Genomic DNA, 18,585 nt, shown 5'->3' with positions numbered 1-18,585 from the left:
GACACAAATTATCACCTTTTTATTTTAAAAGAAAAATTCAACTCCTACAAATGGTCTGACAAATTAATATGGCTCATTACTTAGGGAGCGTTAGCCTTGTGCTTTGTATTGATAAATGCATAATTATTCATTGACACAATTTTTTTTAATACCGTATTCATTATAACAGAAGGCACGTATACTATTGCACACCATCATGCTAACAAAACACTAACACTCCTCAGCAATGGGCAATATGACTATACGTGTCTAGCCTTTTTCAACGTATCTGCTGAATGCTACATATCTAAACCTGAACCATCTGCAGTCTCAGACTCTCATGGATTTATACTGGTCACTTTGAGGATTGTAACAGTCCTCAGCACCAGCACACAAGCAAGCCTGTGTGCATGCCAGGCTCCACACTGAACAACAGTGGATTGACAGAACATAGGTCAATAAAAAAAGCTCCAGATGAAGTGTGGTATGCCAGAAGTGGAACATTGGGTTTTCTAGCTTTCATTTGTCACACCATTTATCATACCCCATGGGGGCCTCATCTTCCCCGAGACCTTAGGTATACTGTGGTCTATGCATTTTGGAGCAAGATGTACAGGTTACTGGCTGTTACTTGGGGCACGTCTATTACATATGACATGAGAGATTTTCAAGAAAGTCAACCATTCCTGGAGAAGTCAGTTTGGCCTGAAGAATGGCCTTTCTGACCATTTACTATCTCCAATCAGCTTTTCCTTCCTTAGAGGTTTTTAAGGTCAGGCTTCACAAAGCCCTGGCTGGGATGATTTAGTTGGGGATCTGTCCTGCTTTGAGCAGGGGGTTGGACTAGATGACCTCCTGAAGTCCCTTCCAACCGTGATATTCTATGATTCGATGATATTCTATGATTCTAGACTTGCCATTTCCAGATAAAGTCCACCCAGAATAACGACAAGTGGTTTGTCCTCCCCATACCCAATAGGCCAGGTCCACTGCATCTGTATGGTTATGGTGAAAAGGGGTTGATCCACAATGATCACTGGAACTTGGCATGGGTTTCGGTGGTGTGCAGCATTCCTTATCACATCCACAGCATGACAAATCATTGCCACAGACTTGGAATCATTTGAAAAATGGGGATGATGAGCAGTGATGGTCTGGGTGATCTCTGGCATTGATTGTTTGCTAGCCTGGTAAGTGGCCCAGGAAATGTCTTCATCTCCATTGAAGGTAACCAGATTTGCTGCTTGCCGTATTTGTTCAAGCCACCTGTACTCTTCTTGCAGGGCTTGGGTAATAAGTTGGCATTCAGTCTTGATTTCAACATTTTGGGCATTGCGTTTCTTTAAGATGAATGGAGGGACAAGTGTGTAAGACTCAGGAAGTGATGAGATAGTCTTCTTCATGATGCTGCAGTCTCAAAGTCTGGGGTGGGAATTCCACGGACAATTGCCTCCACTTGAGTACTGGGATGCTGAAAAAGTGATATCCCCTAGTTCCATAAGAGGAGCATGTTGCTGCGGTGGAGCCTAGGATTGTGGTCTATGCTGTCTGTGGCAGAAGTAGTGAACAGACCATCATGAAGCTTTAGAGGACAGACTACATTCTCATCCTCAAAGTGTTGGCATGCACTATTTGCCATGCTGGTACAAGTGGCCGACACGCTGTCATAGGAGATGGACATTCCAAGTTTAAAGAAGGTAGCTACTAGATCACTTATTCATGGCTGTGCATGAAGTGTAAAACCAACACAGATTGGTTAAGGGAGACAAGGTAGATGAGGTATTTTATTGGACAAACTTCTGTTGGTCAGATAAGCTTTCCAGCTGACCCGAGGAAGAGCTCTGTGTAGCTCAAATCCTTGTTTCTCTCACCAACAGAAGTTGGTCCAATAAAATATCACCTCACCCACCATGTCTCTCTAATATCCTGGGACCAACGTGGCTACAACAGCCCTGCATATGCAGATTGGTAAAGGCATTTATTGAGCTTTGTTGTGGTACAAATTTTCTATTCCTTTGTGGCAATGGATGTTGTTGTTGTACTGCAATAGCAGTGCCAAAATAAGGGTAGCTGGATGAATGGAAATTTGTTCTGAGTTTTAAATGTTTGGACCATCCAATATCATGGACATCAATGCCAATAATCACTCAGGAACACGTTTTACTTGGCATCCTGCGTCAAATGATCCAGTAAACTGTTTTCATTTGAAACATGTACCTTTGAATAATTTTGGCTGTTTGAAACAGGTGAAGTGCTTCTTCGTGACAGTCTTCCTCACATGCTTTTCGGAGGGGATGTCCAATATTCTGGTTGAAGGCAAGATGCACATCATATACTTCTGTGTGTGCTTAGAGATCTGCAATGCATGAAAGAATATGGGATTTTAGTTCAGCGCTGTGAATCTACCCAGCCAGTGTCATCCCCAGCTGTTCTAATCTAGCTGTACAGAACCTTGTGAGGTCTGCTAATTTAAAGATTTCAGCCACATCTTCATTCAGCCTAGTCTCTTCAACGTATGCTATCAGTTCAACAAAGGCAATTCCATGCAACATATTCTCTGTGTTGCTTTGCTTGGTTTTCTTCTCCCTGACTTTGTTGTAGAGAGACACCAAACATGTTGTATGACATATTCTCTTGGGCCGTTAAGTCTGCTACACTTAGTTTTGCAAACAAGCACTGATTTTGCAGCTGAAGTACACACTTTCAACTAGTCCGACTATCAATGCCGAGGGCAGAAACTTCATGGAGGTCTTCTGAAAGTATGTTCATTTCACAAACAAAGGATGCCTTTTTTTCCTGTTGGTCTCTTCAACGTGTGTATTTCCTCTTCAGTTTGAGCCACAACTTTCTCAGCTCCCTCCCCCCCCTCCCCCAGCCCTTTTAAGTTTGGTCCTGTTAAACTTCATGTAGCAAGATTTGTGCCAACATCCATTTTTTTTGTTCAAAGAATTTTTTCAATATAATCAGCATAATCTAATCTGCATATATCTATGCATACAAGTGCATTCATCTTATGGAAACATCTGATATTTTCTTCTAGAGTTTGATAGCCAGATCCAGCATACTATCTTTTTGATTCTGCTGGATTAATCAACTCTGCATCTGTCTCTTTCTGGCATAACACATACTCGCTGCAGTCAGTAGAGGCATGAGATGTCTCTGTTGATGGAGCTGACTCTTGAGCAAGCGTATATCTTTTTAACATGTTTGAAGCACTTGTAATAGTCAATAGTAATCTAATGTCTTTTAGATACTGTGTAAAGTTAATATTATCCAATCACCAAGCAGCTTTCATAAAACCAAGGAAGCATCTGAAAAAAGGGAAATGTGATTAAATTCTGCCAAGACCACATTGACAATCAAAATTCGTAAAAAATGTGTTCACCAATTTTAAGGTCAAGTTGAAGCAAACTCAAGAATACACCCCTTGTATGTCCAACTGTAAAAAAACATTATTTGCCAATTAGGACAATGTTATGTTGGCTTTGGCAGACATTTTAAGAGTTGGCAATGGCCCCATATCTGAAAATCTTTATTAGGCCATGCCCTGAGACTGTGGCAAAATTCATGCTTTTATCACAAAACCCACAATTCCATTTAAAAAAACCCTCACAAATCTGATCGGCTAATTTAAAGACCACAAGTGATGGAGAATCTACCACATCGCTAGGTGAGCTGTTCTGATGATTAGTTACACTTGCCATTAATTTTTTTTCATCTTATTTCCAGTTTGAACTTTGCCATCTTCAAATTCGAGATATTGGCTCTTGATATGCCTTTATCTGGTATTAAAGATATATTTTCCCTGTGGAGGTATTTACAGCCATGGCTAAATTTCTAATAAATTAAATAGGCTTGGGTCCTTAAAAGTCTCTCACTTTAAGGAGCTATCCTCAAATAATTCTGGAAGCTCCTCTCTGAACCCTCTCTAGTTTTTCAACATCTTTTAAAAACTGTGGACAGTAGAACCCCAACCCTCTCTCTTACTAAAGCTCTGATCCTGAAGCCATGACTGAGCTAACACTCCCTTTGGAATTAAGGAGAGTTTTGCCTACTAAAGAAGTGCAGAATTGGGACACAAGTTCTTGTGGCAAGCGAGTATAATACAGCAAGTTTAATCATCATCACTGCTTCAGAGGTGCTCAATTACTGTTTTCCGTGTGTTTAACTATCTGGTATTTTAGCAGGCGTATCAATTTAACAGCGACTACCAGACTCTGATTGTATCTTTTAATTTTTTGTTAAAAATGTCGTAAGACACAATGAATACAAGTACTGCAGTTACATCAATACAAAAAAAGCAATACAAATTAAGCAGCTGAATACAAAAATACATTGAAATACATGAACACCAAAATGTAAGCTATCGCACTAATTCAGAATTGTGTATGCATGAAAAATTAAATAAACTTTTTTGTATTAGACAACTTAGGTATTCTCCACTTTAACAGTAATGTTCTTCTAGTTATGTACTTCACAATTTCTTCTATATACAGTATAGAATAAAATACTTTAAAAAGATATGACATTTTAACTCCTCAATATGTGATAGGTATCTTTTACACTAAGAATATTGACTGCATGAATAAAAACAATGCCTTACATCAACTACTCTGAAAAGGAGGATCAACATTTTCCTTTTACTTCATTTATGTATATTTCAGTAAGTAGGTTTGGCTTGATAAGTAAGACAATTCTTGTCTTAGTCTCTCTCACAGTAATGTACATCATATTGCTTGAATCTATACAATCTTACAAAAGTGGCAATCATTATATCTAAATGTTGATTATGAAAGAGACAGCTTACACATATACAGGTCTTCCGAGTTGAATTCATAATGACTTATTTACAATGAAAGTGCTTTTATCAGATCTAACATGATAGAGGGTCTTTTCTACATGTCAATTATTAGTCTCCCTGAAATTGGAAAAGTATTATATAGAAAATACTGTGCAAACACTATAGCATACTGTGAAACTGCATGTGGTTCTGAGATTAGCAGCTGAAAAGTGTTGATAATTATAATTTAAAAATAAATAAAGCAAATAGGTAAACCAGTTACAAAACAGCAGAAAACTGCAATATTCACAACCGTAAAAAGACTTAATAAATCAATTGCTAACAAAATGGTGAAGCAGTTGGATCAAAAGTCTTGAAAACATCTTTTAGTGACTTATCATCAGATTCCCCACTTGGATCGTTATCTTGCATTTGATTTACCTGTCCAGGCTGTCTAACTTGCCTTGGATCACTGTACTGTGGTCTGATCAATCCTGATAAAGCTTGGATAGGAAGATTATGCACTGCTGGTGCAGTACTGGAGTGCTTAGCCTGAGATTTATTGATGCTATTTGCTTTTTCTAAATTGGCCTCTGCTGATCCTTCTGTATTTTTATCCATATTTGGGACAGACTTCTGTGGCAACATGTCTTCTGACAGAGTAGATTCATTTTTGCTAGTATTTTTCAAAATACTTTTTTTCTGGTTCTCTCCATTCTCTCCTGAATTAACTGGCGCTGGGTCTAATGAAGATGAACTGTGGTCTCTTGGATCATACAAACTAATACCACTAAGTATTGAGCTTGGAGTTCCCAATCTAACACCCGTTGATGATAGTTTGGGTGCATAAGGAGGCAGAATGTCCGGGTCAGATTTACATATTACAGCTTCTGAGGGCTGGGATGAACCAATACCAGATCTGGTTAGACGAGGGTCAAATTTTGGAGGATGAGAATCCTTTGTGATTCCATGGTGAGTATCTGTACTAGACAGTCTGTGGAGTCTGGGATCAACATTTTTTTGTAAGCGAGGATCTCCTAATTTGCTTGAACTACTGGCATGCAAATCTGCAGATTGATCCAAAGAGCCACTTCTGCTTGTTATATTATTTTTTGCTTTTGCTGCCAGTCTTGGGTCAGCTGGCATTGCATTTGGATGGGGATCACTTTTTAAATTACGTAATTTATTAAGCCTCTGGTCAGCTATAAGTGGAGGAAGAGGTAAATTAATTGAAGACACCGGGTCAGGTTTAGGCAAGGGTATTGGAAGTAGATCTTCAGGAGCCCATACAATATGTTTAGCAAAGTTTGGTTTGGTCAGGATAATATCCATTTTAATGTGGCTAAACTGTCGAAGCTGAGATCTCGGATCCCTTAATGTTACACCAGGTAAAGGTTCCAAAGGTATTAGAAAAGCTCTCTCTCTCAATTCTCGTTCTGCATCCTCTTCATCATCATCCATTCCTTTTTGCTTGACCTTAACTCCAGTGGGTGCATGATGTAAATCTAACTTTGTTCCACCAACAGAAGAACTTGCAAGACCACTTTCATTAACCTTTAACATTCTGGGATCCCGTGCAAGCCTTGGGTCAAAAGATGACGACTCTGTAGGTTTCCTAGTATTTGATCTAGGAGTGGATCTCAGTCTCGGATCAACAGCCTGGTTTCCTGTACATTTCTCTTTAGCAAGTCTTGGATCAGTAGGAACAACCACCATATGTTGTTCTGTGGAATGTTGTTGCCGATTCCTAATATTTTCAGTTTGTTTCTTTAAGGTTTTTAATATTGATTTAACACTGCTTCCCTCTTCCTCTTCACTACTGGAGTACCAGTTTACATTATCATCTGAAAGAAAACAAAGATTAGTCAAACAAATGATCATTGGAGATTCAATAGACTTTGAACTAAGTATAATTTCTTAATAACTGGCTTTTGTCTGATGTTAAGACTTAGCAAAATAAGGTAATAGCAACTATAAATTAGGATCCCAGAAATCAGCTAGTGGAAGTGAGCAAAAAAAAAAAAAAATCTAGTTATAACAACTTAAGAATAAATACTCAACTGCTGCTTTCTCTTCTCTCGTATACCTCTTCCAATATTTTTGTGTCAGAAAATAACTATTCCTGTCAACAATTCTAACTTAAATTTCATAAAAAATGTATTTTTGAACACATGAATCTTGATGTAAGTGACCTTTATTGTTGGTTGAGGGGGGAAAGACAGGGCTTGCTGCTGTCTTAAATGGATAAGGTGGAAATGCTGAACCGCTACTCTATTTCCCTTTCATATTTGAAACCCAAAATGTAAGGGATTCAGGGAGAAATCAGGTTCCAGAAAGGGAGATAAGGGAAGGTATTTAAACAATATTAGATTATTGAGAACAAATTAACAACCACTACTGCAGTTAGTGGGAAGCCCTGTAATTATAGTATCATTTCCCAGCCCATCAACATCACCTCAGTCAAGTCTAGTGTAAGTTTCAACCAACTCACTTTCAATCCATGCCCCTGTCTCACCCAGACACTGAATAAGATCACTGACAGTTTTGGACCAGTCAGATGAAATGAAGACAAAGCTGAGTGGCATCCATATACTGAAAACACCAAAGCTCATGTTCCCTTACTAACCCTTATAGCTCCCTATAAACATTAAATAATAGGTGTTATAAGATGAAATCCAGAGGACTCCATGTGTAAGAACCTTAAGAGAGGAGGAGCAGTTTCTTACTACTACCGCCACCTTCTGAGGATGCTCTACAAGGAAAGAACTGAGTCACTCTAAAGCAGCCCGTCTGCCACTGATGTGATTTGAAGGTGAGTCAGCAACACCTCGTGATCAACAGCACTGAAGACAGCTGATAGATTTAATAATGCAAGCACGAACACTATCTTCATCCATTGCCAGGAAGAGAGAATCTACCAATGCAGTCTATGTCTCAGATAGGATCATACCCAGATTATCATGGAGGTCTAAGATCACTAGATACTACAAGAGTTGTCTTGCCACAGCCTTTTTGATAATCTTGAACTAAACTGGAAGACAGGACACAGGGTGATAGCTGGCCAGATTGTCAGCATCTGCCAATGATTTCCTGGGCAGTGGCAGAACTGATCCTTCTTTAACTGAAACAGGTAATCTGCCCTCCCTTCAAGGAAGCAATAGAGTCAAAGTTTAGGGCCAGAAGGGACCACCAGATCATCTAGTCTTGTCTGCTCTAGGTCATAGGCCACCAACACCACTCAGTATCCACACACTAAACCCAACAACTGAAGCTGGATCAAAATATTACAGCCCAGAGGAGACTAGACTGCAGAGAGAGAACAGGAATGCCTGAGGTGCACCAATTCCCACGGCACTTGCAATGGCAGGGAAGTGATTAAGTGAGCCATACCCAGATAATTTCTGTCAAGTGACCAGCACCAACACTCTGAAGCAGAAAATGAAAAAACCCCAAGATTGCTGTCCACCTGATCTGGGGGGTAAATACCTTCCTGACATCACATATGGCAATCAGTTAGGCCCTGAGCAAGTGAGCAAGAACCAACCAGCCAAGCACCTGAATGCTCGGTGTCACCTCAGAGCACTGGCCGACACCGTCCAGTGTCCCATCTCCAACTGCAGCCATCTCTGATGCTTCCGAGGAAGGAGACCAACCCTTCCCCACTCTTAATATACTGGGCGGGGGAACCCCTTCCTGACAACTGCAGATGGCTGGCTGAAGCCCTGATCCATGAGCTTTTAGGAACACAAGACATAAACCAAGAGTGAGCCCCAGAGCTGCTAAGCTCTGCCCCGCAACATCACAAGCAACCACTTCATACAACTGCACTCATAAATTTGTGCAGATCTCTCTTAAAACTGATTAAGCTGTTTGCCCCAGAACTCCTTTTGGGAGGCTATTCCATAACCACCTTCTAATTTCCAGCTCCAATTTGTTCATGGCCACTTTATACCCAATTTGTTCTTGTGCTAGCACTGTCCTTTAGCTTAAATAGCTCTTCTCCCTCCCTGATGTATGCCCCCTAATGTATTTACAGACAGCAACCAGATCCCCTTCTCAGATTTCTTTTTGCTAGGCTAAACAAGCCAAGCCCTTTCAGGGTATGTCTACACTGCAGATGAAAACTCGTGGCCGGCCCATGCCAGATGACTCGGGCTCACAGGGCTCAGGCTGTGGGACAGTTTCATTACAGTGTAGACTTCCGAGTTCAGGTTGCAGCCCAAGCTCTGGGACCCTCCCACCTCACCAGGTCCCAGAGCTTGGGCTGCAGCTTGAGCCCGGAAGTCCGACACTGCAACGAAACAGCCCCACAGCTCGAGCCCCGCAAGCTGAGTAAGCTGGCATGGGCCAGCTGTGGGATTTTAATTGCAGTGTACACATACACTCAGTCTCCTAAGACTGGCCATCCATTCCCCAGCGTGTAGCTGAAATTCTTATTATTAGACCCTACGTGCATGACCTTGAACTTTGTACTATTGAATTTCATCCCATTTCTGTTGCTCCAGTTGTCAAGGTCATCCAGACCTTCTGTAAAATATTCTGATCCTCCTTCTGTATTGAGGATGCCTCCCAAAATTGTATCAGCAGCACACTTCATTAGCACAGTTGTACTTCTGTCCCATGGTTATTAATAAAAATAACGAATAAGACTGGTACCAAGACTAATACAGTAGAACACCAGTTGTGAACTGACTGGTCAACCACATACCTAATTGGGAACCAGAAGCATGCCACCAGGCAGCAACAGAGACAACAACAACAAAAATTTGTTAAATGTAAATTACTAAATAAAGAGAAAGTTTAAAAAGAGATTTGATAAGGTGGTTGTTTCATTTACATTAAGAGGGTTAAAAGCAGCATTTTTCTTCTGCATAGTAAAGTTTCAAAGCTGTATTATGTCAACATTCAGTTATAAACTTTTGCACAAATAACTATAATTTGTTCAGAGTTATGAACATTTCAGAGTTAGGAACAATCTCCATTCCTGAGGTGTTCCTAACTCTGAGGTGCTACTGTATTAAAGAGCCCACAGAAAAACTAAAGAACAGGTTAGGAAAAGAAGCAAGGAATAAGTTATTCAGTTGAAATTAAAGTAGGAACTTATATAGGCATAGTGTAATTAATGGAAATAGTCACAAAATAAAAATGGGAATATTATACTGACACAATATAAAAGAACATTTTTGTTTAGAATGTAACAGTTAACATTACCTTCTTCCTTGCTCATTGCCCTCTGAGACTGACTGCTGATTGGTTCTCCATCTTCTTGCTGTTTTTGACTAAGTCTTACAAAAAGGGCTTTCTGCATTGCTGGAAGAAAATCCGGTACATTAATAGCAGGTTTATGGCCTGTTTTACTGACACGATCTGACTCATTTCCACTCTTATGTGAATCTTGAACAATGAGGTGAGCCTGGTGATCAGTAAATTCTCCATGCCATGTTCCATCTGTATATACAATATTAAAAAAGAATCAGCTAATTTAGTGCTAACAAATAGCCAGAGAAGACTTTACAAAGCAATATTAATTGAAATAAATTTGAGAATATTTATAAATCCCACCTCATAAAGGTTAATCTTTCAACTATTTCATATTGAAACAGGCTGAAACATGACATACAAACTGCAAAGTCAGCTCTGATTTTTTCCCCAATCGAAAAAAACTGTTTATTTTATTTGCAAAAAATAAAATAAATTGTAACAAAAATCTTACAATTCTCAAGCTTTCACCAATTTGCACACATATAGTGTGCTAAAATAAACTATAAAATGATACTCTCCCCTTGGCTAGAACACCAGTAAGAAAGGGTTTTATCAAATCTAATGTGAATAGAACTGTTTTTTTAAGGGAATATCTGCATCTACAAACAGAGAGAAATGTTACATTAAAAATATTTTAAAATTGCAAAGATGAGCACTCAAAAAATTAGGAAACATCAGAATTAAGGTTAGCACTGCAACTTTAATTCTATAAATTTTGAGAGGTGGACAGAGCTTCTCTACTGCCTTGATAAATGAGGAAGATTGAGGGTGAGAAGCCAGATTTTACTAGACAATACCTGAAAGTTTCACAAATCAGCCATATTGGACCCACAAGGTGCTGAGGCAGTCACTCAAATACATTAAACAGAAAAAGCAGATCTTAACTGAGGCAGTGTTTGCATTAAGACTATGAGTAAAATTAAGAGAGTGGTATTTAGGATCCTTGTGTCTAGTCAAATGAAAATGAGGCTCCTGAATATCTTCCAAGTAAGAGGGTTTTTATGCAAGATGACTTCTTGGTCTGAAGGAGAACAAGGACAACCAACAGCTGTTCAGGATAAACAAGTTCTCAAAGATTCATCTAGTTTCAGGTTAAAAATTAGACTCTACCTTGATCTTAGCAGAGAAAGTGAGGTTACTTATTTGTAACAGGAGGTTCCTCGAGACATGTGATCCCTGTCTGTATTCTACTTGTGGGTACACACCATGCACCCGAAATCAGAGATTTCTAGCAAGTAGTATCTATTGACCTGCACGTGCACAGTTGTTCTCCTCATGTTCTGAACCAAGGGAGTAAGGGGCAGTGTGGACTGACACCTCTCCAGTTCCTCCTTTTTACTGTGCATCTAGTCATGATTCGGAGCAGAGGGGAAGGGGGGCAGGCAGTGAAATACAGATAGGGACAATACATCTCGGAGAACCTGTTACAGGTAAGTAACCTCCATTTCTTCTTCGAGTGCTGGTCCCTACCTGTATTCTACATGTGGGTGATTGGTTAGTAGTGAGTAGTCAAAATGATTCATCAAATATTATTTTATCAACTACATTTGGTTAATAACATAGTAAAAGCATCTTGATTGGTTAATAATTAAATCAGTGTTTTAATATCATGTACTGCAAAGAGCCGCAGAAGACAAATTAAAGAGCCACTTGTGGCTCACGAGTCACCGTCTGAGTATCATTGAGCTAGACAGTTGATTTACAATCTGCATGTAATACTTCTAAAATTTGTTATACATTTTTCCTGTATGAATAACGTATATGGTGAGAGACAAGATGCAAGGTAATATCTTTTACTGGACCAACTTCTGTTGGTGAGACAAGCTTTCCAGCTGACCAGAGGAAAAGCTCTATGTAGCTTGAAACCTTGTCTCTCTGACCAACAGAAGTTGGTCCAATAAAAGGAATCACCTCACCCTCCTTGTCCCTCTAATACCATTGGGACCAACATAGCTACAACTACACTGCGTACGGAGAGTACAGAACGAAGAGCTGAAGGAGTCAGAGGCAAGAAAACTGACTGGCTTGTTTAGCCTGATGCATTAGAATTCTTGTAAATGCTAAATTCTTGTAAATAAAGACACTAGTCCTAGTGTCTTTACTTCAGTCAGCTCTATAGAATGGCTCTCTGCTAGATTTTTTCTCTTTTTTGAAAGTTCTAGAATAGCTTTTTTCTTTTTTAAAAGAAGGTTGTTTCCAATATTCTTTAAAGATACATCTCAAACAGGCTATTTTTTCTAATATTTCTCTTGATTATTCTAGAGGTGCACTAATACTTCAGAAACATGTCTCACCAAGGAATAAAAACAATTTTGAACACAAACTTACCTCCTGTGTTATTAGTTGGCTGAAAGCTATGTACAGCTTGATGTGAATAGTAATTGTCATAGAAATCAGCTGGGTTCTGAATAGATTCATAATTGATATTCTGCTGTCGTTCACCAGGAATTTGCTGATACAGTGGGCCTGGTGGGCAATGATTCTCTCTGGGTATATTCATCATATGTCCTTGAACTCCTGGAGTGTTGTATGGTGCACCAATGCCTGGTGGTGTTAAAGGTGGACCAGCTTGTGCTTGAATTGGTATGCCAGTTTGACCCTGTGGTCCTAAAAAGCCTGGTGGAACAGGTTGCAAAGGAGGGCTGTGTGGCATTGCTGGACCTTGGGATCCTGTACATTGGTGATGCCCAGGAGAACCTGGGTGCATTACTGGTCCATTATGTCCTTGTGGTATGCTGGGACCAGGCCCTGGACTTGACCCTGGATTATACATATGCTGAGGATGTGGGTCATTTCCCTGAAACTGTGGTCTTGGTGGTGATGTGCTGTTATAGAAGGTTGGTGGCCTGTAGACAGAAAACTGACAAGTAAAGAACAAGCACATATACATGCTACACAAAACCAGATTGCAGTAAATATAATTTATATATTTTAAAAAGGCAACATTTTAAAAAATACACTTTCCTCTCCTTGCCATACCTTTCTAGAAGTTTGGAATGACATCTGTCTTCCACAACATTTTACCCTGTCCCTATGATAAACAAGTCACTGCTTTACTAAGTACGATGTGGAACGGAATAATTGGCTTTACATCAGAGGAAGAACAGGAAGCAGCAAAAATTGGACTGAAAGTAAATCAGAGAAAACCAAGATGATAAATGTAGGAAACTGGACAACACATGCAAATGTGTACGTGGATGGAAAAGAAATTGAACAGGTAAAAGAGTTGTGCTCTCTGGGGAACATGACACTCGAAGGTAGCTGTGATAAAGATATCCACATGAGATGAGGAAAAGCAAACATCACTTTTGGAAGGATGAACATCTGGTCAACAGAGATCTCCACACCAAACTAAAGGTCAGATTATATCATGCAATTGTATTAAGCACGCTAGTGTACAGAGCGGAGACTTGGCTGATGACAGTAGCTAACAAAAAGAGATTGGAGGAGGCAGATAAGAGATAGCTGAGGAAAACATTACATATTTCAGGGAAAGACAAAATAACAAATGCAAGATTGTGGGTGCTGACAGAGCAGAACATGTTAGAAAATATCAAAGAAAGCAAGCTCATGTGATTGGGACATGTAAACTGAATGGAGGGTGGGAGACATGCTAAACAAACACTGAATTGAGTACTTGAAGAAGGAAAGAGAAAGCTAGGAAGGCCAAGGAAGAACAGGAAGAAGACAGTAAACAAAGGATATTGACTGCACTAGAATCATCTGAGATGAAGTATCACAACTCGCTATGACCGTGATCGGTGGAGGAACTGGACTACCTGATGTGTCAGCTGTACAGGAGAAACTAAGGTCTGAGGTAAACACTGTACTTAATACTGCAAGATATCGTCTGTTCACTTTAACCTGCACGAATATCACTGATGTATGGATGTGAACAGCACTAGGAACTGAATTTTCTTAGTCGAGTGGTTCTTCAGATCATCAGGGAATGATTACAGTTTTTACATACTGTAATGGTTTCCCTTTCCATTTTTTCCCCAAAGAAGAGCTCTGTGTAGCTTGGAAGCTTGTCTCTTTCACCAACAATAGATACAAGATATTACCTCACCCACCATGTCTAATATCCTGGGACCAACATGGATAGAAAAACACTGCAAACAACACTTTCGCCTAAAAGGAGTGGGGGAGTTAGAATAAAGCTGTTTAGATTCCAAATGTCCTTGGGGATATCTGTTCAAATCTTTTTGGTGCCAAGTAGATATGAGGTTGGCAGGGGCAAATTAATTCTTATAGTAAACGTCTGTCCACATTACAAACACATCACATTGTGTGCCACAAATCCATCACAAATGGCAATCCTGAGTAGCCCAAGAGTGGAGCAGCAGAATAGTTTTTGCCGTCAACAGCAACGTGTATTGGCAGAACTGCGTGTTTAAGTTTGCACAACACCTGCCAAATTACCAGTTTAAAACATCCCAAGACCAACCAAGACCTAAACTCGAAGAGCTTTGAAGAAATCCAACTCAACGGGACCAGATAAAACTTCGTATCTAACAATTAGGTCTAAGTTTTATGGGAGGTGGCTGGGTAACAAGCGCTCAGGTAAAGGCAGTGACATCTGGCAGAGCTGCAATAGTAACAACGAAGACCCGGCACACAGTTTCATCAGGGAGTTCCTTCACTGACTGAAGTCAAGAAAGAGCTGACTATCAGGGAGACTAGAGGGAGATGGAGGTTTGTTCACCATGCAAAGGAAGGTGGGTTCATAGTCATTCAGAGGACTGGAAAAACAGAGTGAAGGGAGTGAATTCCTTGCCTGTTTCTTCTGGGAAGGTCAAGACCCAAGAGTAGTAATCCTGTGTACAGGGTATTAGATACACAAAAGATACTATAATTATGATGGCAAATAGTGGAAATTGTCCCCCCCCAAAGTTAGAAAGCAAATTCTGGAAATCCTCAAGACTATCAATTTCTTCTAAAAATGTAGTGTGGTCCATTTCTCAAATGTTTATAAAGCCATTTTTCATTCTAAAACCTACTTTTTTCCAATCTTGTGTGCTAAATCCACAGTAGGTTTCACAACTATCTCAAACAGAGATGGAATTTTCTTGAATTCACCAGAAGGATCTTGAAAATTTTCTGTATCAGACTCAGAAAATGAAAATTGCTCAGGTGGAGTTGGCAGAAGTCCAACTCCTGGAGGTGGCTTAGGAAGAGGAACTATGCCACGCTTTCTGAGTTCCTCCAGTTCTTTTTCATCTTCATTTTGTGGCTCCTCTTCAGTATTCAAAACCTAAAACAAAGCAATGCAGTAAAAGTTTTTATTGTACTAAATTTGCACTGAACTTAACATTTCATTGTAGCACTTCATTTTATATTTTAAAAGAATTAAGCTGCTCTGTATTAGTATGTCTATTATATATTGCCTGCCATTTAATATCGAACTCAGAAGAATTCTAAATCCCCCCTCAAAATTTCTTCTAGGTCAGCCAGGAATTAAACTATTTCTGCAATATGGGAACATACACTTTTAGGAGGTCCATGTCCTTTGATCAGTAACTTCAGATGATGGAAAGCAGTAACATGTTCTAAAATACATATAATATATTTCATGCTATATGAGTATACATTTAAAAATGAGAGAATAGGGAGGTTGTCAAAGAGGTGGTAAAGAAGGGTGAAAGAGTAGAGCAGAAAAAATAATGGATGGAGGAGGAGGAGAGAGGTGAAAAAAATGAAGGGGGAAAAAGAGAGAAGGAAAAGAGAATTCATTTTGTAGCATGTGGTCAATAGAGCCAAACTTCAGGGCTGAGATTTTCTCAGGGAGCTAGGATGTTAAACATCACTGGGAGATGGGTGCCTATCTCCTTTAAACCCCTTGAAAGATCCCAGCCTATATTTATTCCATTTGACTACCTTGCCACTCAGAAATAATTTTCACTTACTGTGCCAGTATAAGCATTACTCACCTTATCTAGCAGTTCTTTTGTTTCTTTAGTTAATGGAGCATGAGAAAACTTGCACTTATCCCCTTGGTAACATTTTGCTCCTGTATGATAGAACTTGCAAGGAAATTCATGTAGCAGCAAAAATATTAAGGACTCTAACAGGTAGCAACATTTAATTTGCATAGTTTGGAACAGTTTTATGAAGTAATTTTCAGTGAGACTGCCACTAAACAATTACCATGTCCAGAATCATATTTTAAGCATAATGACCAGACTAATAAGCAATTCACTGTTTAATCCCATTTGACACTGTGCTAGACTGATTATATGTATTTAACATGCTCCCCCCAAAAACAAACAACCTCCCCAATCCCCTACTAAAGTCTAACTTCAAGTCTTTATTAATCTTTAATATATGAAATAACCTAATAATCTGTCAAACTAAAGCCAATAATTACAGAAAAAGATGAAGTTCCCTCCTTAGACTATCTAATTTTTCCTACTGTAAGCATCTCAATATAGTGAAGTTATATATTATTAGATATAGACTCTTCTTGAAGCAAGAGAAATTTAATCCTTTAAACGATGTATTACTTATGACAGGGATTAAATATGAAGTTTTATCCCAGACTTTAAATTTCCAGGTATTTATCTGTTTAAATTAAAATTTGTACAATTTTAGTATCAATCAATAATCAAAACCTGTTATTTGTATTAAAAACCATATACTGGTCAATGAAATTTAGGGACAGATTATGTGTAAGAAAAGGGAATCTTCACTGAACTGTGGTGGGGGGGGGGGGGGAGAATGGTTGAAACAACAGCTCTTGGGGTTTTTTATATACAGTAAAAGCTGTGTTATCTGGCACTTTATCAGCCAGAAAGCTCTATTAACTGGCATTTCTGATATCTCCCAATACAAATCTTCAATCTAGTAACCGAGACTAGTATACTGCCCAGGAGATTATGCAATTGCACATTCTGCACTCTATTTTTATGCAAAAGAGGCAGAAGACAAGTAAGCAAGCTGATATCAGGGATTTATTCAAAAAAGCAGCTTCCAGGGTGTGTCATAGGGTCGTTACAGATCCAGCCCAAGCTCCTACACCGTCTACATCCACAATAATTAATGTTGATAATAATGACCTTGAGGCACTGAAAGATCCTGAAGTGCCTTCTGAATGATCAAAGAAAGATTAAATTATGTTCAGTCTAGTTTTAGTGTTAACTGTATTTTTAGTTATTTGGGTGTATGCCATGTGCTACCCATAGTGATATGTAGTGTAATAAGATAACCTACTATATAGGTGTATACAGGTAAAGTTTTCTAAGTGCTTCAAGAAACCAACCACTCTGCAGTGCAGTACTACTACTGGATTGGTGAGTATCTGTATGCTATTTAATGTATTTTATTCATTTTACTGTATTCTAATTATTTGAAAATTGGTATTCCATTGGTAAATATAACTCTTAGGTAATTGGAATTTTTGATTAACCGGCACACCCCATTCCTCCATCATACTAGATAACAAAGCTTTTACTGTATGTTTAACCGGAATTTTTGATTAACTGGCACAGACTCTCATTCTGCCGGATAACAAAGCTTTTAATGTATGTGCACGCGTGCGCACACACACACACTCACTCTCACAACTTTATAAAGTGTGGTTCTGCTATAAAAAATGATCAAGTGTTATTGTCAGGTTCCAGGTTTGCGCATACAATTTGAAATATATTCAGTTTGCAAATAAATTTTTTTTTAAACTGCCAGACTTTCAAACTTAATCCAGGTTTTAAGAGTTAAACTATGATCTTTCCTTGTCATGGATTATCAGTAGAAAAGGCTCTGCAGGACAAATTATACCCTTAGTGACACCCATGCAACCAGCTGCCTTCAGTAGGATTTGCACAAGCATAGCTGATTAAAATTCAGTGAACAATTCTGTTGAGGAAGCAATGAAAGAAGAGACTCCTGCTTTCTCTCTCTTAGTTGTGTTGCTAAATGGAACAAAGAGCAGTAAAATTCATTTATTCATTAAAGCAAGCTAATCTGACTCTGAATTCCCACCCCAAAAACTTTAACTTTATTTTAGATTGGTAAGGGCATTTCAAAACAAGCCATGCCATTATTTAGATCACTAAAAACATCACACACACTAAAGCAATCAAGGTAAGATTACATAACTGTCAGCAACCATAACATCCAGTTCTCTCTCTCATACACAAAACCCTCACCATCCAAATTCAATAGAAAAGTTTGATTGCTAGTCAGGGAAAAATTAACTCGCTTGCACAGTTAAAACAACTCCAGTGAATACAAAATACGAATCAGTGTTAACCATCTGTTAACCAATGGTTTAATGGTAAAACATAGTAGCCAAGGAAAACCAAGCAATGGTACATGAATAGCATAATGGCCAACAAGGGTCAGGCTAGAGACTCTTGCCTATATGCTCGGGGTATTACTGATCGCCATATTTGGGGTCGGGAAGGAATTTTCCTCCAGGGTAGATTGGCTGAGCCTCTGGAGGTTTTTCGCCTTCCTCCGCAGCATGGGGCAGGGATCACTAGCAGGAGGGTCTCAGCCGATTGAAGTCACTAAAACACAGGATTGGGGACTTCAACGGCAGTGTCCAGGGAAGGGTCTTGCGGCCT

The 18,585-nt window shown here is 39.2% G+C and overlaps 1 protein-coding gene across 2 annotated transcripts in view; it reads right to left on the bottom strand.

Moving 5' to 3' along the window:
* Nucleotides 1–4,188: 4,188 nt before the first annotated feature.
* The window catches only part of ZC3H6 (zinc finger CCCH-type containing 6), a 65,065-nt gene continuing 50,668 nt past the window's right edge, over nt 4,189–18,585 (bottom strand). Inside the window, exons 8-12 of one of the 2 annotated variants that reach the window (XM_034763961.1) lie at nt 15,952–16,061; nt 15,022–15,275; nt 12,350–12,867; nt 9,971–10,207; nt 4,189–6,603 (exon numbers count right to left, since the gene is read on the bottom strand). In XM_034763961.1, the coding sequence (XP_034619852.1) occupies nt 5,099–6,603; nt 9,971–10,207; nt 12,350–12,867; nt 15,022–15,275; nt 15,952–16,061 (2,624 nt within the window). In that variant the 3' untranslated portion in view covers nt 4,189–5,098. The remainder of the gene's footprint in view (nt 6,604–9,970; nt 10,208–12,349; nt 12,868–15,021; nt 15,276–15,951; nt 16,062–18,585) is intronic. The other variant, XM_034763962.1, reaches the window with a different exon arrangement.

This window comes from Trachemys scripta, chromosome 3 (assembly GCF_013100865.1).
Source record: "Trachemys scripta elegans isolate TJP31775 chromosome 3, CAS_Tse_1.0, whole genome shotgun sequence".
Taxonomy (NCBI): Eukaryota; Metazoa; Chordata; order Testudines; family Emydidae; genus Trachemys; species Trachemys scripta.
Note: the sequence above shows the minus strand (reverse complement) of the source record. Positions and strands in the feature narration are given on the sequence as shown.